The 23,280-nt window shown below is 43.6% G+C and overlaps 1 protein-coding gene across 2 annotated transcripts in view; it reads left to right on the forward strand.

Moving 5' to 3' along the window:
• The window catches only part of CLDN10 (claudin 10), an 80,355-nt gene that overhangs the window by 35,053 nt on the left and 22,022 nt on the right, over positions 1-23,280 (forward strand). The window contains exon 1 of one of the 2 annotated variants that reach the window (XM_037132501.2): positions 19,430-19,718. The exons of the other annotated variant lie outside the window; for it this stretch is intronic. Coding sequence (XP_036988396.2) covers positions 19,499-19,718 — 220 coding nt within the window. The 5' untranslated portion in view covers positions 19,430-19,498. Of the gene's footprint in view, positions 1-19,429; positions 19,719-23,280 lie in introns of those variants that run through there. 2 annotated transcript variants of the gene reach the window in all.

Here is a 23,280-nt window from a genome sequence, read left to right on the forward strand (position 1 = left end):
GTGCCTCTGTAGGTAGAAAACACGGCTTGAAAGGAATTGTTCAGAACCATTAGGCTTATTAATATGTTAATGATAAGAAGGGCACTGGGAACTCTAGCCCTTCACACTAGAATTCTTAGCTTCCTAGGTGAGCCTGCCTCCAGGCTAGAATAATTTAGTCACCTGACTTTCCTATAACGCATTATTTTTGGCTTCATGAGGCAGCATTCATGCACAAGTAGTCATTCTCCATTCCCCAGAAGTCTTTTGTAGGACACTGATCATCTTTTTTTTTTTTTCCCTCCTTAGTTCTTTGCATGAAGTAAGCAAAAAATCCTTGGTCCTACCCCGGGCTCATATACAAATGATAGCTACAACCAGGACTTTGACTTTGCTATTCTCTTGTTTCAAATAGTTTTGGGTTTAACATTGCTATTTGTTGGTTTTGCAAGACATAGCTCTCCCTTGAAACTAGTGTATTAGATCTGATCATTTGGGAATTTTTAAAGTAATTATGGTGAGGAAAACACTGCAAATTTTCCTGGAGTCAAACCCAATGTAATTGTTATAGAAAGTCACTATCATTATTAAAAAACTCTGATTTTGTTATACTTTAAATATAAAAAGATGTTAGGAATGTATCTATTTTGTTTAATAAAACATCAGGCCACACTCATATAATATTTCATGCCCACCACCACCAACTAGAAAGTTGGTATTATTGGGTTCACGATTCCTAGCACCTATACTTGTTTGTTCTTGACACCTGCAGGGAGGGGAGAGAGAGCAATGGAAAGTGTGCACCGTGAGTTATTTCAATCCGTTTCCTGTACAATGAAAGCCCTGTGACATTTTCAGAGCTGCTATTTATTTTGGGATGTGAAAGATGTTAAAATTCTTTGTGTTGCAACCACATTTATGAATGGCATGAGACAAAGATTCATGGCAGGCTGTGAGTGGTGAGACCGTCGCTACCGGAAGGAAAGAGGCTATTGAATTCTGGAGTAAAAAGCGGGTAGATCCACCTGGGTTGGCAAGCTTAGCGGAGGCTGCTGAGAAAGGCTGGCAGCTGCTGGTCCCTCTCACCTGCTGCAGTCTGTTCAATCTGAAGGAGCAGTGTGTTTCTACCTTCATCAGTGGGAAGAGAACAAACTCCAAATTACATAAAGGGGAAGGTTCATGCACTGTTACAAGCTTTTACAAGGAAATACCTGATACACAGATGTCCAGTGAAAATACCTTGTTTTGATTGACTGTCTCATGCCTTATTTTTTACTGTTTCATTCATGTGTATTCACTAAGGTATTTCCCTGAAGCTCTGGTCTTTACAAAACATTATTGTAACAGAAATGATCTAAGAATTTTTCTTCCTTTTTTTTAGTTGAGGCATAATTGACATATAACATTACATTAGTTTCAAGGTGCACAACATTATGCTTAAATATTTGTGTATATATTGAAATTATTGTCAAAACAAATCTATTTAAAGTCTGTCCCCATATGCAATTTTATTTTCTTTCATACTTTTCTTTCTTTACAAATAAAAAATAAAGGAGGGAAGTCAAAGTCAGTCACATAAGTTTCTAAACTAAATTCATAAAAACAGCCCCTTGTTATTCAAACACATGAAGTCCTAATAAGAGGAAACTGATCATCATATTAAACAACAAAATCTGGTGAACTTTAAAGTAAGATATACTAGCAGTAACCTAGTTCTTTATTTTGCATTTTTGCATCTTTAAGGCCTCTTTTCTTCAGATAAGGATTCCAATATACTTGATTATGTACGTGAATGTGAAATTCCTGAAGGAAAAGATGACCCATACTTTAAAGTTTTTCTCATAGGCCAGTAGAAGTCATTGCATCCTCCGAATGAAATCCTTATCCAGATTATGGTGCACAAAGGTGAAATAAAAAGAGGAGCTTTAAGAGAAAACCGTCTAGATGTCGATGGCTCAGTATTTACATTTTGTAAAAGATAGATAATTTCACCTACCCTGACACACGCATCTGATTTTCAACAAAGGCCCCAAAGTAACCCAAAGGGAATTTTCCAGAATGGTGCCGACATAACTAGAGAGTCAGATGGAAAAATGAACCTTGGCACCAACTCACACCAAACACAGCAACATTAATAGAGGCAATTACAGGCCTAAATGGAAAAGTTGGTACCACAAAGTTTTAGAGGAAAATAATAGGCGCACATCTCCATGACCTGGGGCAAAGGTGTTTCCAGTAGGTCAGAGAAAGTAACAACCATCAGACAGACAGAGAGAAGTACATATATTAGCTCTGGTAGATATATTAGATGTCATTAAAAGTAAAACTTTCTGCCCATCAAAATATGACTTTAAAAACTACGCAAGCAAACATGACGGCAAACACACCTCGGACAAACGACTGCTATCTAGACTACATTAGAAATTCCTACACTAACGGAGAAAAAAACAACAAAAAATGAGAGAAAGATCTTCACTGACCCTTCACAAAAGAAGTATTTGAATGAGAAGTACGCACACAAAGACATGCGCAGCATCAATATAAAGCAATATAGACAGCATTTACTACAATGCTTGGTTCACAATGATAGTTACAATAATTAGTAGTGGTAGTAGCAATATTACCAGGAAGTCTCGAAGTGCTAGTGTATTATTTTTGAAAAGAGCACAGGCTTTGCACTGTATGAGCCCCAGGATTCAATAACAACTGTGCTGCTAACTGAGCATGGGGCTTTGGCCAGTTCACTCAGTGTGTCCAAACCTCAGAGTTTTGTCTCCTGGCATTTCATAAATGTACCCAGTGTGAGTATAGCAACTACTGCGAGAACCAGTAAGCATCTGTGCTTACTCTCAAACAGCTCACACTTCAGCAAGAAAATAGATATACACTCCAATCCCGTGTAGTAGAGGCAACAAGAAGGGTGCCACCAAGAGGGATGGGAGAGGAAGTCCTGGCCTGCTGGAGGAGGAAAGAGTTCTGCTGAGAAGTGAAAGGGGCCCTGGCCAGTGCAGCTCAGATCGTTGGCATGTTGTCCTATAGGCCAAAAGGTTGAAGGTTCGATTCCTGGTCAGGGCACATACTCTGGCTGTGGGTTTGTCCCCCTTTGGGGAACACACAAGTGGGCAAACGATCTCTCTCTCTCTCATACACACACACACACACACACACACACACACACACACACACACACACCTTCCTTGGGAGGGGATAAGAAAAAGGTGAGTGAAAAAGAATTCTCCAGGCTGATTAAGAACAGCATTCTGGCCCTGGCTGGTGTGGCTCAGTGGATTGAGTGTGGGTCTGTAAACCAATGGGTCACTGGTTTGATTCCCAGTCAGGGCATATGCCCAGGTTGTGGGCCAGGTTCCCTGGTAGGAGAGGCACAGGAGGGGTAACCACTCATTGATATCTCTCTGTCTCTTTCTCCCTCCCTTCTACTCTCTCTAAAAATAAATAAATAAAATATTTTAAAAATTATAAGCTTACAAAAAAAAAAAGAAAGAAAGACAAGCATTCAAGCATTCTAGGCAGCGGCGCCCTGGGAAGCGGTTTGGCTATAATCCCAGCAGAGTGTCCCAAGTTGGGTGTGGCAGGAGAGGGCAGCAGATCCCAGGGTGTTTCGTTTGCTGTGATTAAATACATGGATTTCACACTATAGGGATGGAGGACCAGTAAAGGGCTTTAAAAGAAGAAGAAGAGACACAATGAGATTTATCTTCTAGGAAAATCACCTGGGAAGTCATATGGGGCCTGGCCCAGAAGGGGTTGGCCCAGAGGCAGGAAGCCATTGGGACAGTTGATGGAGGAGGGGGTTGGAGGCCTGAATAAGGAAGAAGGGCTGGAGACGCAGTGGCGGAATGACTCAGGGGGCAGTTCAGGAGCAGAATCAACCAGGTGGGGCGATGTGGAACACAGAGGGAAGTGAGCGGTTGACGAGACTCACGGTGCAGTCGTGACTTGCTTGGGGGACTTGGCGGGGCTGACGGATCAGAGATTACAGACGGAAAAAGGCTGGGGAGTGGCACTCAGAGGGGAACTCAGGTGAAGAGGAGAGGTTTGATTTCAGACATAATTGAGTTTGCAGAATCGCTGAGCCACCAAGAAAAGGAGACATCCATTAAGGGTAAGAAAGCAAAGGACTGGGCCAGGGAACCCCATTCTGGGGCCAGGGAAGGAGTGTCACATGAACAACAGCAAGTGCCGGACACAGAATGCGGGGGATTCCAGCCCGAAAAGAGGAGATAGAGAGGAAGCAGGCAACAGGCAGAGAAATGGGTGGGACTGGTGCATGGAAGTCAAGGGCAGAAAGTATATCTCAAAGGAGGCCCTGGGCAGCTGTGCCCGAGGGTACAGAGAGGCCCAACAAGATAAGCGATGGGAAAGGCCCAGTGAGTCTGAGGACAGGAAGGCACCTACACCTCTGCCTGGCGTGGGTCAGCGGAAGGACAAGGGTAGATCAGTAAGCCGCCCTACGCTGAGAGATGAATGGGATGATGTAAAGCGAGATTGTGATAACAGACAACTCTTTCAAGGTGTTTGGTTGCAAAATAAGTTTAAAAATGTCCCCCAAGATATCCTTAAATGTATTTGTGTATTTTCCTGAATCTGAAAGAAACTATTCCTTGAGATCTGCCTCACCCAGCCAGGAAGACCACCCACAAGATCACTTGCCCCTACTTGTACAAAACGTCCAGTCTGGGGAAGAAGGAAAGCGCTTACCACTGTTTTCTAGAGAAGACGCCCTGAGAAATAGTGCTTCACCATTTAACATTGTGATCCAAAGAAAACGGTGGATCCCTCACGCTGGGCCTTCGCACGGCCGTTTTTGTCTTGCAGGCTCAGCATCGTTGCCTCACAGCCCCGTGGACCAGTCTTGTATGGTCTCTTACATCTGTACTTTCTCCTCCTTCCCCACAGTCTTTAAAACAAACCTGTGCTTATTTTGAGGCCCAGGACAGCGTTTTCAAGTTCATACATAAATGTTTTAGCAACATTTATCCAAAAGAGGGCGCAGATTTCTCATGAAATATGAATCAAATCTGCATTTCACAAGCTTTGCTTGCTTCTAGTAATATTTAAAGTTCACAGCTGCTACAATTCGACGCAGAAACATTACTCCAGTGGTACATGCATAGAAATAAAGTCCTATCATTTGAGTGCTGATTAAGAGCCCTTTGCTCTTTGGGGCAGTTTCAGGAAAGAAACAGACTATTGCTAAAGTAAAAAAAAAAAAAGGTCAAAGCTAAAATTTTTCTATTTTGTGGAGCCAAACCAAATTAAGATAGACATTTTAAAATCAAACATTAAATGATTATTTTTAAAAAATGGTTTACTCACAGTCTTCTCATTTTAGAGTATGTTTCCCTTCTACCATGGTGTAAAGAATGACTAGGGAAGTAATATAGTTTAGACCTGCTGTGTGTGTGGTTAATAGTTAGTCATTTGTTTATTTTGTTTTGCCATTGGTGAAACTGATAGTATTTCAAATGCTCAGGCTGTGTGGCTCTTCTCACGTATAAGAAGCAGGATGAGTGGTGAATAGGTGGGAATGATGTGAATTCCAATCTCAGCTATTTCTTTAGGTTAAGTCTCTCCATGATTGGCATACATTTTTTTGGCGACCGATGTGCCAAAGATGTGCTGAAGGGCTGGTGGGCTTCCTAAATGCAAAGTATGGAAATGGAAAGAAAGTGCAAAGAAGTCACTTTTTCAGTGATAACGATGTAATATAGATATCCCTTACTGGACAAAATAATCTGTTTAAATGAACTCTGAACTTCAAATGTACAGATTAAGGCACAACCTCAATCTCACTCCACCAACGGCACTTCCAAACCTGCAGGTCCAGTGTATTTATTGGCTATTCTTGCTTCTGTGACTGACTTGCATTCCAAATTTCAGCTTCTCTCTCATACCTAATCGCCTGGTAATTGGCTGCTAGGGGGGAGACAACAAACGCTAATCCAGGGGAAACAAAACCATTTTGTTTGGCCTCCAGCCCCCCAAAATGAAACCAACCACAAATCACTGAAACTGTATTTGCTGACTGATTCATCACATCCTCCAGGGGCAACACGAAAACAGCACTGAGTGATGGCAAGAGCTAAATGCACAGTCCCTTCGAATGCCCCCACCTAAAACAACACAGCCAAAATCTGCGCTCATTATTGATAGGGACCTAACATGACCACTATAACTAAGTGTTATTTTCCCTTTCCATTTAATGACCAAACTACAATCCGCTGCCAAATTCTTTCTAAGAATTTCAGAGAAGTGCTCATGCCGACCCTATCTATAGGGTCACAGAGTCTGCGATTTGATTTTCATCACACTGACATCTGCTTGTGCCTGACTAACGCTTCCTTTTATCATGCACCCCATCCGACTGCAAGATCAGTGTACATGTTCACCTTGACCTTCTCACGCTGCCTCTCGTCTGGCTTCCTCCTTTCCTGACTTGTAAGATTTTATCTCATCTTCTCTAGGGCACAGTCTGGACCACATTGTCTTTCCCGGATTTTGGGGGCCCGTGACTCCTCCTCTTCCTCTGCCCCTACCCACGACCTTGTTCTTCTGTACCCCGTATGGTGACACTCCTAAACCCCTCAGATTCAATTTCTGCAGACTCCACCAAGAAGGCAGTTTTTAAAGACTCAACTTGGTGGATGATGCCAAACTTTGTTACACTTCTGAAACTTCCTGTTGCTCTCCGACAATAGAGACCAGGTCAATCAGCCACCAAACACGTTTGGGGACAGCTGTGTGACAGCAGAGGATACGCAGGAGTCAAAGACAGAAGTTCCTCTTACAACACAGGAGAAAGACCTAGGAGGCTGGAGAGAGGATTGAGTTTTCAATCTGTTTTCACAGACTTGGTATCTATGTTGAGACATTTGGAAATAGAACATTTTTTTCAATATATTTTATCTGAAATGACCATTCTCCACTTGATACATGACTTTAAAAAGTTTGCCATATTCAGGGATTTCAAACTCAGATGCTGAAATCAATTTGTTTAGAAAATAAACTTGATTTTATAATAAAAGTAAAAGAAACAATCCAATTAGACGTGTACAGCTAGAAGAAAGTCATGGCATTATTTAAGAGCATTAATAATATGTAAAAGGAAATGGGTAATAAAAGCTAATTACAAAATGACTTATTGAAGCTGTACGTCCTATGCTTCCAGAACATTGTCGTGAGAACACTAGCACATTCTGTGTGTGTGTGTGTGTGTGTTTGTGTTGGTCTGGTTTTGAGAAAAGCTGTGGAACTAAGAAGATACTCCTTATTTTGAGCTCAAATGATTATAATTTTTTTGGTTCTTATCCAGCTTTCAAAGAATAATGTCGATCCTGTAACACACATTCTCCTTTATGAACTTTTTTTTACCACTGAAATCCTGCAGGATATATATTAAATTATAAAACACTACTTTTTAGTTGTTAGTCTGAATTAGATAGAAAAACAAATGGCATAAAGGTATCCTTTGAATATAATCAGAAAAAATAAATAAAACAAAAATTAGATGCTGGCTAATGGCTCCAATTAAGAAAGGATATTAATTCTTAAAGTTGGCTCCCTTTGTTACCTATAAAAATAGGATCAAACCCCTAACTTAAGACCTTGCATAATTGAGTGAAAGCCTCATGTTTCTTGGAATATTGCTTCTTTTCACTGACACAAACAATAGCAGCGGTTTACTACCCTCAACAATGTTTTGTTTAGAACTGAAAGAGCTATGTAGCATTTTTAACATTTCAAGGTCCAGGCATATAGGCTTTTTTGGACGTGCTCTGTTTAGTAAAACTTGTTCACAACAGTGGACATAGAGAGTTCCTTGCAGCTGACAGGTGTGTGATTGGGACCGGCGTGGGGAACAGCCACGTGGCCCGTGGCCTGGGGCCCACTGAGAAAGCAGCAGCTGTGCACATGCTGAATCTGGCTGCACCATTAACCTGCTGGGGGACCTTCTACAGGTTGTTTAATTCCTGCCATGAAAATAAACACAGGCGCCCATGCCCCAGCACAGATCTAAGGGAATCAGGCTGCGCGCCCATGGACCCAAAATTCTCCCTGTCTTTCCTTTCTAACAAATGCTGGGGACGGGGAGGGGTTTGGAATGACCAGGCCGAGCTGGCTCTTCTTTGCCTCCAGTTGAAAGAGGCAAAGCATAACAAGTGAACGAAACCAGGAGGGAGTGGACAGTGGAGGTAAGGATGGATGGAATTGAGGACTGAAGGGTAAATCTCTGGAGGGAAAGAGAGATTTCTCTATGATCCCGGCTCTCCTGCGGGTCCCCTATGAGCACAAGGGCTGCATGACACTCTCGACACCTGGGCTCTGTGTGTCCGCCTGCCCTTGACCGCTGCTTCTCCTCTCCTTTGTCTTTGCACTCCTTCTCCTTTGTCGGCACTGTTGGAAGGGGAGAGGCCGACAGTATTCTCCTCCTGCATCTTTCCCTCCTCTCTCTGTTGTCAGAGGCAGGCAGAACTATAGGACTGTCCTCGGCATTCACTGTTTAGATGGGGAAAATGGGTCCAGGTAATTTTAAGTTAACAAAGTAGTGACAGCGCTGGAACTAGATACCAGGAAACAGGACACGAGAAACTGTGACCCTCCCTCATCTGTGATCAAATTTAGCGCGTAGCTATTCCTGGCAAGTTACAGGTACAGGCATTGCCTCAGAAATATCGCGGGGTTGGTTCCGACCATGGCAGTAAAGCGAATCGTACCATCTTTGCAGGTGGAGGGTCTTGCCTTCAGTTGGTCAAAAATGTAACACCTGTGAGGCTCAGTAAGGCAAAGCTCAATAAAATGAGGTGTGCTGGTAGTCAGCTTTGTTTACAAAGCAAGCAGAATAAACAAATGAAAAAAACATATTGCAGTTTCCTAAGTTCATGTCGTGTGACTGCAAACCATCTGTAGAAAAATTCTCTCATGATAAATAACTATGTCTGTGTATGCACTGGGTTTCCAAAAACAAAAAGGAGCAATTACCTGAGGATTAATCTGATCATCTGAAGTATGAAATAAGGTCCCATATTTGTTTCAAAATTATAATGTGAAAGGATATGACTTTTATTCATTTTAAAAGGTTATTTACTTGAAAGAGTAACTACAAATGAAATATTTACAGATGGATTTTTGAGAGCTTATGGTTAACATTCCATTCAATATTTTGTCATTTATCCTTTTTGATTAGTAAAATTAAACCCAACCACTATTTATCAAGTGTACATAATATATTCAGTTTTGTAGCATCCCTGCTTTAATTTATTTCATCCTCTCACATCTGGAAATTAACATTAAATAACGAAATTTCATTGTTTGATTTCTCCTCTGCAGTATATGAACTCGTGAAACTAGCTAACAAAAAATCATTTAGGTGGCTTAACCAAATTTTATTGGCTGCTTTATACACCATGTCAAAAAGTTACAATATAATCTTCGTATCATGTTTTGATTGGAAAACAAAACATTGCTTAACTCCATAGGAATCCATGTGTGGGTGAATTTTATGGTGGGGGAGTCATTGACTTAGGGCACATTTACTTGTCAGGATGATTTATGTTCAAATCCTCGAGGTGTGGCAGTTACAATACTCACAGGCAGATCCTGACATCGACGTTTTCTTTAGATCTTTTTATTAATTCTTCCCAGAAACCCTAAATCAAACATAGAAACAGCAATTGCCTTGAACCACAGAAAGAGGCGTGCCCAATATCTCTCTACCTTATTATCAGCAAACAGTTGTTACTTCCTCCCTTTTCATGGTAATATTCCAGTCATTTACACAGATGACGCTGCATTAAACCTAAAACAAAAAGCCTCCTAAAATTATACTTGTGAATATTTCATTGGCACAAATGTATCGTGGAGGGGAACCTGCATGAAATATGATTGTTTTCAACTTTTGAATGTTCAAACTTTGTTTAAAAAAGCCAGATTTTTCTTCAGCGGTCAACTCCAAAAATTTTTCAAATGCACACACTTTTGAAGAACAACATGCACCAAATGTTATCCCAATTGATACACTACTCCAATATATAAGCTATAACTTAATATACATTAAGAAGTCTCTTGTGGATTCCAGTTTCCTCCTCTGTAAAATGATGAATTAAATCATTTCTAGAGTGCTTCCTAACTGCAGTGTTCTAGAACTATAGAACATGTGCCGTAGCATTGTTAAACAGCATCAAACTAAGATGTACATGTCAGTATAAAGTCAATAGACATAAATGCAGATGGAGAAGTTGCACCTGAACTGTTTCCTTAAAGAATGTAACCACATCGCGGCTGGTCTGGCTCAGTGGATTGAGCACTGGCCTGTAAACTGAAAGGTCAAAGAGACAGCAGATCGATGTTTCTCTCCCTCTCCTTCTCCCTCTCTTCCCCCCTCTCTAAAAGTAAATAAATAAAATCTTTCTGAAAAAAAGAATTTAACCACCTGATGACACAGTGGGGAAGGAAGAGACAAGAAAAGAATTTGGGGGCGTGGCAGCGAATGGCATGGGCGCCTTCACCCCGACTCTGCCATCCACGCTGTGTGTCCCGGTGCGAGATCTTAGCCACACAGAGAAAAGGACCCCTTTCCAGAGTTGACATAAAAGCCCCCAACAGGCCGGCAGGAGGCCCTAAAATGTGATTATGTCTCTCATCTTAAAAGATAAACATTTTTAAAAGAAAAGCCCTTCAGGATCCCACCTTCCCTCCAGCCGCCACAGGCTGCCTCTCCCGTCTTCAAAGCACTGTTTATTCTTCCTGTCTCCTCCCCCCAGTGTCTGCCCCAACCTGGCCGCAGGACAGCTCCCGGCAAGGATCTCTAGAACCTCCGTGGTCATCTTTCTTCAGTCTTCATTCCGCTTGTCTCTTCGGCAGCACGTGACACTGTTACTCCCCCCACGTCTCCCTCCTTAAACTAAGACTCCTCACCTGGCTTCCAGAATTCTCTCCTGGTCTTTCTTTGACCTGCATGACTGGATGTGCTCAGTCTTTTTTGTCAGCTCCTCCTTGTCTTCTAGACAGTCTCTTTTTTATCTATACTAAGCCCAAGACGATCTGGCTGGTTTTATGGTTTAAACAAGGTCAACTCACAGGTGACTCCAAAGTGTACATCTTAAGCTTGACATCTGCCCTGAACTCTTGTAGACTTGTAGACTTGACTCCCTGTTTGGATGTCAGCTGGTCACCCCAAACTCAACATGTCTAAAACCAAACTTCATAGTCACCCCTAGACCTTTCCTCATCTCGGGAAACCAACAACTCCAGTCTTCCAGTGGCTGAGGCCAAAACTTCCTTTCCTCCTTGACTTCTCCCTTTCAGTCCTACATCGAAACCAGGCATCAGCAAATCTTGTCAGCTCTATCCTCACAATAGATTCAAAGTGCAAGATGTGACCATTTCTTACCACCCCACTTCCACCAGCCCGACCAAAAACACCATCATTACTCAGATGGATTATTGTACTAGCCTCTCAATGGTGTCCTTGCATCCATACTGACTCCCTTCAAGCTATTCTCAGAGTGCTCCTGAAACCTCAGTCGGATGTTGCTTCTCTTCCCCAAAACTGCCAAAACTGCACTCAGAGTAAAAGCCAAGATTGTCCCAGGACATGCAGAGCCCTCCATGAGCTACCCACACTTACATATACCAGCCCCCCACATACTCATTCATAAACACACGTGATTTCTCAAGTGTATGGGCACACAGACTTTAGTATGGGCACATACTCAGACACACAGATACATGCACCAACACATAGACACACAGGCAGAGACACATAGATACATGAATGCACATACTCAGATACACACTCAGATATATACACAGTCACATAAATACAGGGACACACACCAAGACACACAGGCAGAGGAAGATCCCCCAGACACACACATTCATGGAAACATACCAGACACACACAGACAGGGACCCGATGACCACTCTACCTTCACCTCCCACTGCCCTTCCCCTCACTCCTTCTGCTAATGTCACACTGGCTTCTCCACTGCGGTACAGACAAAGTCGGGAACACTCCCCCATTCGGGACTGCTCTGCCAGAAACTGTCCACGTGGCTCACTCGCCCATTTGTTCAGGTCTTTACCCAGAGGGAAGGCTCGTCTAGTGATCCAACTCAAGTTTATTCCCCCACACTTCCTGTAACATCCCCTTCCTCATGGGCTTACCCATTTCTCCTTAGTGTGTGCCAGCTGATACACTAAACGCCTTTCCCACCCTGTTCTCGTCTCCTCCAGTAGAATGTGAGCAGTGTCAGGGCAGAGATTTTGTCTGCGTTGTTTACCGTGTCTATGACCTGCAGAAGCAGGCCCGCAGCATAACAGGCCCCCAGTAAATGCGTTTTGCACCATTTCAGTGAATGCATAATGCTGTTCTCGAAATGGGAGGAAAAAGTGGGTGAACTAAATGGGCTTTTTGAGCAAATCATGGCAATAAATTCCCTTGGCTTCCCCAATCTCTCTGAGTCCCCAGAAATCAAAACAGCTGCCTGGCTGTAGTTTCTTCAGACCATGATTCCCATAGTAACCAGTCACTCTTCCCCGGTCTCAGTGACGGTCAATGGCCGCTGATCACCTCTGTTTTCTCAGTCATTTCCTTGAAGTCACCCCAGCAAGTTCCACGACAGCTGGTTGCTTTTAGAGCTGTGGTACAAGAAAAGGAGGCAAAAATCAGTGGGCAGGAAAACTTGCATTTCTGGCACACTGAGCAATTAATACATAATATTTGGTGATGAGGAGATTCTGGAGATGAGGCATGAAAAAAGACAGGGTTAACTAAGTACTGTAATGAACTGTGTATAATGTGTGTGTCTATGTGTGTATATATCTATACATACATATATCTATATACACACACATTTTAAGATGAATGATCTAGATAAATACAGTGACAAAATAAATCAGCCTTGCCCAGGACAAGCTGAGTCATTGTTAAACAGCAGGATAATGAACTTCAATCCACCTATTAGAAGATCTAGTGAAACAATGAAATCAAATGAGGAAATTAGGTACCAATGTCAAATCTGATTATAAAAGCCACCCTCCTGCATTATAAAGAAAAATACCAATTTGCTGGAGTTGCTTTAACTTGTGTTTTGTATATGTTTGTTCATATGCTCAGTGGATACTAGCTGAATACTCTGTACAATGACAAAGTCATCTTGGTGGGAAACAATTTACTGCAAAGCAGTGGACACTCTGGAACTAAACTGTCTAAGCTGACACCCCGCCCCCACCACCTTCCAGAGCAGGTTTTTTTCCTTCCCTGTGGTCTGGTTGTGCAGGTGAGGATCGTGCAATGGGAATGAACATACCATCTACTCTGTAAGGTTATCATTAAGTGAGATACGTACTTAGAATAGCAACTGTTAGCCATATACATTTATATTACATAAAAATGGAAGCAAGTCTACATTTCAGGGAAAATGCAGAATCATTTGCTTATAGATAGGTTTTTGTAAGAATTTGCATTTTTGACCCCTGAAGAGTTCATCTGAAATTTCCAATAATTTTTCCCATGAAGCGAGCCAAATGGTAAACACAGGACTCCTGAGTACTTATAAATAAGTAAGCCTCTCACTAGCTCTATTCTGAGGACCACGGAGCGGGCAGTGGCTCTTCATCTATAACAGGTGCTAGAGGGAGCTCCTTCCCACCCTTTGCCCACAACGATGCAGAAAGGGGAGGGCTGGGAAAACAGTCCTGCTTTTCCTCGGGGCCCATGCGACTCCTTCCCTCAGCTCTACCTTACTCCGCCCTCCACTGCTTAGTTGGTCCCTGCACCCTCTCCTTTCTCTTTTGATAAAAATCCCTTCTTTCTGCTTGCATTTCTGTTACCCTTATTCTGTTTTGTACTTGTCCACCCCCTTTTACTTAACTGCAGTCTAGCTCTATTTTTCACTTTTGCCACGCTCCCCTTTGGACACCCTCCTTCACTCACACACGCACACATATACACACACATGCACACACGCACACACACTTTCTTTCCCCGGGACTGATCTCTCACTCCTACTTCTTGTTTCTCACCCTCTGCCCTCAGCACCTGACCCTTCATTGCTGGCAGCCTACAAATACTTTCTCCTTTTTCACTTTGAGATTTGCAGTGGAATCCATTCTTTTTCACCTGCTGCATGTCAGTCCACCTCTGATGAATACCACTTTTATGGAAAATGTGATTTTATCACTTGAAAGAGAGGCAGGGAAATGAAGGAGCATGAGTGAACTGAACAATACCCATTTTTAAAATTGAGTATATACCCGGTTCCAGGTCCTTTGTATACACCGTCTCTCATCTTGCACAAAAACCTTGAAAGATGCTATTATTTTTTCCTGTTTTACAGCTGAAGAACATATGTTGACCAACTAGTGACCTGCCTAAGGCCATACAGTTTTAATTGTCTTATCCATTCCCTCACCTTCCTTCTGTCGTCCACGTCACCACCAAGTGAATTGAACTACTGAGCTGTATAACATTTCTGATCAAAATAAGAATTGATAATAACACTACTAATCGAGATTTTAAAGACATTATCCTTATGTACTTCCCTCCCCCATCACGCACCCCCTTTAACTATAGCTAAGTAAGTAATGTCAGGAAGTGGGTAGGGAAGAAAGCAGCCAGAACACCAGAAGGAAAATGCTTCTCCTCTCCTTGTTGATTTTGGCCCATGATTGGTCAAGCTCATTAGGAACCATAGACTCAGAGACTTGTGGAGTTCGAAGTGTTCTTGAAGAACATCCAAAATAACTCCTTCATCTTACAAATGAAGAAGCCGCAACTCAGGTAAATAAAACAACTTGCCCAAAACATACATTTACATGTTCCCCAACCTGGGTGAGTAGGTTGAATTAATATTCATAAGATGCTTTTTGTTCAGGAAAATACAAAAACCCACCTACAAGTCCCGGCAGGTTCCAGCTTCCCAGAGTGAGAGTAATTCCAGGCTGGAAGGGCATTCAGCAAGACAGCTCTGAGCTGCTGGAGCCCAAATCTTGCCTGCTCAGGTGGTCTTAAGATACTTCAGAAGTGAGAATGAGTGTGTTTTAAATGAATGCATAAAAACAAATCCACAAAATGCATGGCACTGTTTGTTTTCTTCTAGTTTGCAAAGAATACCCATACAGACATATGTATATATGTGTGTGTGTGTATATACATAGACATATACATGATTGGTGATGCAATAAGTATGGTGTTCATTCTCAGATCCACTCCTATCACTCTGTGCCTTTCATGCTAAGGAGATTACAAATATCACGGGATTAGTGTAGAGTATTTAGATAAACTAAGAGTGTTAGGGAAAATGGAAGGAAAAAGAACAGAGACATGCTTTTTACATTCTTAGTATCAGCAGTGTGAAAGCCTTCTTTAACAACAGGTGACCACATTGGCTCCTGGGCGGGTGTTCTTTTAGTTAATGCCGCATTCATTAGGACTCAGTGTCTTCCCGCCCGATTAGACAGACGCACACGCCACCTCCCTGGCATCTAGGAAGGAACTAATGTATACTGAAACCAAATTTGATGCTTAGACAATCCTTGAGCTGTTGAAAGGCACACCTGTGTTGCTTGGCAGGTGAGTTGAATCTCAAGGAAAGAATTCATGCAAATCTCCGGCTCAGTTGGCAAAACTGGTTTCTGTCCTATTGAACAACGGGGTGGGGGGATTCCTCTATGTTTCTTTAATAAACATAATAATGCCAAATAAATAACTCCCCATGCCAAGCTCAGTGGCTTGGGTCTCAAGGAAAGGCTGGGCATTTACTTCAGAGCCTTAAATGTATTCATGTCAAAATTATCAGTTTATCAGTAAATTAGTAGTTTACCTATATAGGAAAATTTTCCTATATAAAAATAATATACAGTTATTTTTATAAAGAGCAAATTATTGTTAATTCAGGTGTTATTTTGACTAATTTGGAGAAGTGACTGTCTAGCTACAGTCAGTTTTATATTTAAATTAAGAATAGTTTGCTATGAAGAGTTAAATGAAAATTTCAGTGAACTGACTCCTAAAGAAAATAAGGAAGCATTTATTGACTGAAAGGTACTCTGTAAATCGGTTTGCAGATTAACTGCTAAGGTTATTGGGGACTCTATACTCTTAAAGTGAAATGGGCCATTTATTCATGACTTTAAAAAAATCTTTATTTGGTCCATTTCATTTTCTGGACATTCTTTTGTTAAATTATGTGGCAGTCTGTACTGACTTTAGGTTTCTTCCGACTGAACTGGTTTTGAAGAGCTGAAGATAGAAGACATTCTAAAATAAATGGTTGATTCATTAACATGACGTTCTTTAGGTATTAAGGAAAGTTAATAATTTTTATCCTTTGGTCAGGCACTTGTCAAGTCTAAAATAACAATTCTTTATAGTAAATATTCAGTACACGCCAGGGAAGAGAGAGCCTTTAGGGTTGCCCAGCCTCATGGAAGGAACAAAGGGTAAGAGTAGAAAATTAATCAAGTCCACAGGCATGACGACCCTGGTCTGTTTGAGCTGGCAAAGGAACTGATAGTACTGCCAACCATTGCCCTAATTTATGGGCCGCTTGTGATATTTTTAACTCCTTTTAAGTTGAAACTGTGTGTTACCATTTCTACAGCAAAGGAATAGCTTGTTTTTCAAAGTTTTCAGCTACGAGATCAATATTCTTTCTCTCTATAAGACACACAATCTACTTCACTAAATTAACAGATTATACACATAAACGTCTCTCTCCAACAATCAGGGCCATGGTTCCTAACCTGGCTGTAAATTAGAAGCTTTGGAAAGGTCGCTAGTAGAGCCACCCCCAGAGATTCTGGCTTAAAGTGTTTGATTGGGTGGCAGCGACATAGCAGAGAGTAGGGAGGTGGGAGTGGAGGGGTTGTTCTGTCTTGGAGATCCTACTTAGTATTTGTTTCCTCTGCAAGCTACATTGCAATGGTAAGTTGGGCTTATGGATTTTTTTAATACAATAGATAGAGCTACATTTTCTGTTCAATAACTTTTGGGAACTGATCCAAAACACCAAACCATTCTTCACATTCATTCTTTTAACAACCAATGTGACTTTGGTTCTGAACAATGGAATTAATAGCCTATCTGTCAATAAATTAGGAACAAATGTGTCTTCAGAGTCAAAACACTACACCTTTTATGTGTCAAGAGTAAGTCAGTGTTTTACCTTTTTTTCCTATAAATTTGTTGGTTTTTAAAAAGATTTTATTTATTTATTTTTAGAGAGACAGGAATGAACGGAGAAAGAGAGGGAAACAGCAATGTGTGGTTGCCTCTTGAGCTCCCCCTACTGGGGACCTGGCCTGCAACCCAGGCATGTGCCCTGACTGGGAATCAAACAGGCAACCCTTTGGTTTTCAGGCCCACACTCAACCCACTGAGCCGCACCAGCCAAGGCTGTGTTTTATCTTTTAAAGGAACAAAAGAATCAACAGTTTCAGGGAGCACCTAAAGGAAAACACAAGCAAACAAAGAGACTATCAAACAAGGCCAGGAAATAAAGAACAAAAGCATAATTTGTGAAGTTTTAAATTTTGGAAACTCCACGGGGAATGTTGCAGTTCATGACACTTTGTGCGTTCTGCATAAGAAAATGCATCAGAAAAACAGGTGGATCGTTCAGAAAGAAATACGGCATAGAGATAATTGTGGAAAAGAAACCGGATGATGAAAGCACTTTAAAAAGGCAAATCATACGAACGAGCAGAGGATACTTTGTAGTCCACACTCACAGTGACTGTTTTGAACAGCAGGGGAAGGTAAAGATGAGGTTAGATAGGTGCTTCGCAAACTGTTTGCAAGTTTGACCCACTGGTGAACCCAGCATGGGACCGGAAGCGGCACAGTAGTGTAACCACGTTTCTCTCCCCCCACCAGCAAACCGCCCTCGCCCTTATTCCCACGTACACAAGGCAAGCACCCACCCACACTTCTCCCAAGGGCTGCTGCCCAGCCAAGGTGTAGGACTTACCCTCTGTTGTCTCAGTGCAAGAGTACGGCACTTGGGTGGAAGTTAAGGAGAGACAGGTTTGGGTTCAGTATAAAGAAAAAATGTTCTAAAAGGCCGTCAACACCAAACCAAACCATCACACATGCTTTGCCATGTGTGCTGAACCCAGGGCTCTGACGGCTAGAGCAGGAACTGGACATTACCCCTAGAAATAGAAGAGGTCATTGTGTTTGTATGAGCCTGTCCAGTCTTCCGGGGAACCTTCAAATCTAAGTTTTCGCACTTCTGTAGTCAACCTCCTCTCTCCTCTGTAAGTATCTCATCATCTCAAATTTCATTGGTATCCATTTGGTTAAAGAAAAAAAGTAACAAAGGGGAATTGAGAAAGTCACCACAAAGAACCAAAGTGTTCCTGCAGAAACATTGTGGAACGGAGGGTTAGCAAGTAGCTTCTCTGCAGCAGACTGATTTACAGAGCGTAGAGCTTGACTACTTTTGGCAAGAAGAGAATCCCGAAAGCTCATACCAAGGACTGCCAGAACTTTAAACAGATAAAATAATAACCTCGTAGTCAAGCCAGGGTCTTTGTTCTCTCATTGGTGCCCTGAGGTCACACATCAGAGAGATGAAAGTCCCCCCTGATCTTTATGTATAACCTTGAGACAGTGATGGAATGAATTTAACTCTTCAATCAGGTGTGAAAGGTGGAGGTGAAAAAAACAAGATACAGAGCAGTTTCCATTGTGATAGATCCATCAATTCACTGAATAGACTCACAGACCTGGGAGCTGGAAAGGCCCCCCAGGGACAAGGCATTAAACACAGATTCCATGTGCAGTGCATCGGCCTCAGCAGGCCGGCATCGGGGCTGGAGCATTCAGGCTCCAGATGGCAATGAAGTCTCCAATGGGGCCTGTGGTCTCCATATAGAACAATCTTGACTTTAGGTCTGTGCCAAGCAGTGTCTTTCCGTATACCACTGGGCCACAAAGAATGGAAGAATTCCAAAGCAAGGCCTATTTCTAGACACGAAAACCTTTCAAGCCCCACAAGCTCAAGGCTGCAGTACCAGGCTGTGCGCTTTCAGGGCACACGAAAGGCTTTTCCAGCTCTACTCTGGAAGCCAAGCTATTTACCATGGTCTTGGGCAGGGGAGTAGGCAGGCGGGACGCCACAGGTTGTCCATCTCTGGCTGCCAGTCTGTCCAAGAGCAGAGCCCTTCTCCGTGTCCCCTGAGCCCCAGAGATGTGGGGGCGGGGCGCGGAGAGGGAGTGCAGACCTGCGTTTTGTCCGGACCTCGAGCAACATGATACCTGGCTGGAGAAAGCCTAGGCAGCGACCCTAAAAGCGCAGGCGAAGCCCTCTGTGCCTCGGGAGGCGCGTCTGCACTGGGGCGCACTCCCCGTAGCGCAAGATCCCAGGCGCGGCGGGGCGGGGCCGGGGTGGCGGCGGGGGACGGAGGCGGAGCCGCGGGTCCCAGCGCTTGGGGTCCGGCGCAGAGTGGGAGCGTGAGCGCCAGCGCCAGCGCGGCTGCTGCAGCGGGCGGCATGGCAAACACGGCCTTGGAGATCATCGCTTTCGTGGTCTCTATCTCGGGCTGGTTACTGGTGTCCTCCACCGTGCCCACCGACTACTGGAAGGTGTCCACCAACGATGGCACGGTCATCACCACCGCCACCTTTTGGGCCAACCTGTGGAAGACGTGCGTTACCGACTCCACGGGCGTCTCCAACTGCAAGGACTTCCCTTCCATGCTGGCGCTGGACGGTCTGCATCCCCTCGACCCCCGCCCCCAGCACTCACTCCTGTCAGGCCAGCTGGCAGGGGCACCCGCTAGGCTTCATGACCCCGGGGTGGGACCCCCAGGCCACCCTCCTCTGAGGTTGGGTCCGCTTTCCCCCTAGATCCGAGGGAGCTGGCGAGAGGCCCCGATCCGTCTCCTGCAGTTCCTGGACGTCTGTCCTGCGTGGGCACCTGTGGGAGCCCAGGATCCCGGGGTGGGGGCGGGGGGCGGGCGCACAAACAGGCCTGGATGGGGTGGGAGGCTTTTGGGTGTCAGGGGTGGAGGCAAGCAGCTTTGCCGTCCTGAGAGTCGAGGACACGGTTGTGGCTCCCCCATCTCTTGAGGATGGGCAGGACACGGAGTCACGCAGCAGCGGGGGCTTGTCTTCTCCATCTACTTCCCAGAAGAGCTGGATTCTGATTAAAATGGTGTCATTGACTTGTCACTTTTCACAGTGAAATGGGCTTGCCGAGAGCCCCCTTATATTTCTCATCAATTCTTTTAAAAGTGGGCCGGAAAAAAGGAATCATATTACAGGGGGTGTCCCCCCAACCCCCGGCCCCCCAACCACCTAAAATTCTACAGCCGTGTCAGCCTGCGCTTCCTCCGAATTGTAGGAAAATAAACAGTCCTTGTGTGTGCTGGTGCGGGTAGAGGTTCTTGCGCGAGAGGCTGAGACGTTCTCTGTACGTGCCTCTTCGCGTCTCCCATGTGCTGTGGTTTTGTAGACTGTTTTTCGGCACTGCTTTCTGTTAATTAGGCTTTATTTTGCATTGTGTTATAACAGCAGGCAGACAGATGTCCACAGAGGAAACAGTCTCTGAGTTTCAAGAGAACAGTAGATGTCAGCGTGGTCCCGATGACTCCTCGAGGTCTGGGCTCTTCTGTAATTTTGCAGCGCTGAGCTTGGATAGATCGAGGCAGAAACTCCAGGAGAGTCATTTACACTATTCCCAGATTTGAGGTGTTTTCTTTTTCTTTTATTGCCTGAAGTTTTTATTTGCATAGCTGAGCAAATAAAAGACAAGATTTAATTCCCCTAAGATGGTGCTCACCACGAAAAGCAAACTGTTGCTCAACGCGGTATTTGATGGGACCTGTGGATGAGGACATACGTGTCTAGTTCTAGATGGGTGACACCCGGGTCTGAGGCCAGGGTGTGAAGTGAGCAGCTGGGACACCGTGGATCCCCGGGAACGACTGTTGAATTTCCCGTGCTCTGCAGGGCCCGCGTCCAAGTAGATGCTGTCAATAGGCAGGTTCTTGTTTCTGTGTGTCTGTGGTTTACGTGCAGCAATAGGGCATCTACAGTTAGTGTTTTAAGCACATTCCTCTGTTGTAACTGTGTTGTTACCTAAGATAGTGTGCCAGGTAGGTATGCTGCCAGCAAGAGAGAAGAGAGATAAGGACAAGCTCCCAGGGTATTATTACGGGCAGAGTGGTGAGGTTTTCTACCTTACGCATCTGAGGTGAGGGAAGACATGGTGTGGAGACTTGCGGTCCGAGGGAGAAGGGCATTGCCCCGAATTGTTACACTCTAGAGGGGGTTGAAAGTGGAGCAAATAGAGGAGGAGGATCATGAATATACAACCCAGCTTGCAAGATAACCTTCCAAGTATGCTCGGATGCCTAGAAAATGACTTTTAAAAACGCCACTGACATCACCCTACCTACTTTTTCATAGTATTTTAAAATCAATAGAGTATCTTTCCCAGTTGGAACATACGGAAGTAATGGCTGCGCAGAATTCATTAGTGTGGACAAACTGGTTTATTGAACCATTTATTCATTCTTGGATATTGGACCCTTCCCAGCTTTTCACTCTTGTTAGTGGTTTGCTGAAAATCAGTATTTGCCTCTTGGTGTGTGTATGTATTGTTATAGAGTGGATACTGGGAAATTGTATTGTCAGGGAAATAGAATATTCATTTTAATATTCAGTTTATATTGCCGATTACACTCTACCAACAGTGTCTGAGAATAAATACCTATTTCTCCACATTCTCACCACTAGTACTGTGGGTGACATATGATCATTTTTATCGGCATTTTCCTGGTTACCACTGATTTGGACCTTCTTATCATGTAGTGATCTTTTTTTCTTCTGTGTTGCTTGTCCAATCTTATGCCCACGATTCTGTCATTTCCTCTTGGTTTAAAAGCCTTTTTTTAATTTGGATGTTAATCTTCACTTTATTATATATGTTGCTGTCTCAGCCCATGGTCCGTCCTTGAAGTTTATGAGGACTTTTCCCGTATAAAACTCTGCATTGTGTACTAGAACCGGATTTATTGACCTCTTCCTGTTTGTTCTGCCTTTGGTGGCTCAGGAAGGCCTTACCTCTCCCAAAGCAACAGGTTTACTTTTCTGTATCTCCCAGGACAACAAACATTAAGGGGATTCAGGGGCAAATCTACATTTTCATTAAAGAGGAGTTTATCCCCTCATCTGCAGTAGAACGTCTCACATTGGACCCACCTCCACTTGTCCACTCCCTGCCTAGTGTCCCCAGGGCAGCGGGATCTGTTGGATGCTGCTCCCAAGGCAGGTCCCGCTGTGGCACTTGCATGGCACTTGTACTTCCTGACCTTGCCTTGAAAGTGATGGGAGGAGGCTGCATTACCACGGGCCATGGTGGCCCCCGACCTGAGCAGTGAAACCCTCTCCTTAAACCAGGCACAGGGTCTAGACAGAGAAGAAAAGCCAAGAAGGGAGAGAGAAAACTCGTGAGTCTCTTGTCTAGTCTCCAATAGTAAAGCAAACCACCTGGAAGCAGACGATGGGGGCATTATTCCGAATTTCCTGTGTGAGGTCAAAGCTGTGATTCTCCATCATCAAGGGGTACCATGGTCACCCTAGTTTTCCCTATAAGGAAAGTGAGGCTGAGAAAAGCGAAGTGTCTAGAGTTAACGTTATGCCGTATTCGGACCACAACTGTAATTTCTGTTTACAGTAAATCTTAGTAGTACAGAGGGGAAGCTTCCATGAGTTTCTTACCTCTCACTAGACGACTTTGTTCATTTGATTCATCCTGAGAAGGAAAAGCTGCTAGCCCTGTTTTACAGATGAGAAATCAGAGGCTCAGAGAGATTAGTTGACGTGATCAAGGGCACACAGTGGGTGAATAGAAGACCCACAGCTGAAATTTGAAGTTCACGCCTCCCCCCATATTGATCTTTCAGTGCATTTGCAAAAAGTACACAAAGCTGCCAGCATAAGGAGAGCATGTTCCTTTTTCTCCCTTCAATACTAGCACACATGCTACTAGGAAATTGTCTCCACCAAGTGGCTACTTTCATTTTTACTAGTTTGAAACAGAAAATAAGGTACCCATCATTTGGAAAACAACTTCTAGGGGACACCTTGAAGGTTTCCTCCAACGGAATTCATCAAAGTCACTGCATTTTACTCACTGAAAATTTCACAGTTGAACGAGCTAGCGACTTGTTTATTGCTAAGCCACGCACCTTTCAAAGCACCACTTGAACTTCACCTGAGACTAAGTTTCACCCGGGCTGTTTTTTAGCAGGTGCCATCTATTTTTG

The sequence above is a fragment of the Artibeus jamaicensis genome, unplaced genomic scaffold, assembly GCF_021234435.1.
Source record: "Artibeus jamaicensis isolate MK-2021 breed Jamaican fruit bat unplaced genomic scaffold, CSHL_Jam_final contig_415, whole genome shotgun sequence".
Classification (NCBI taxonomy): Eukaryota; Metazoa; Chordata; class Mammalia; order Chiroptera; family Phyllostomidae; genus Artibeus; species Artibeus jamaicensis.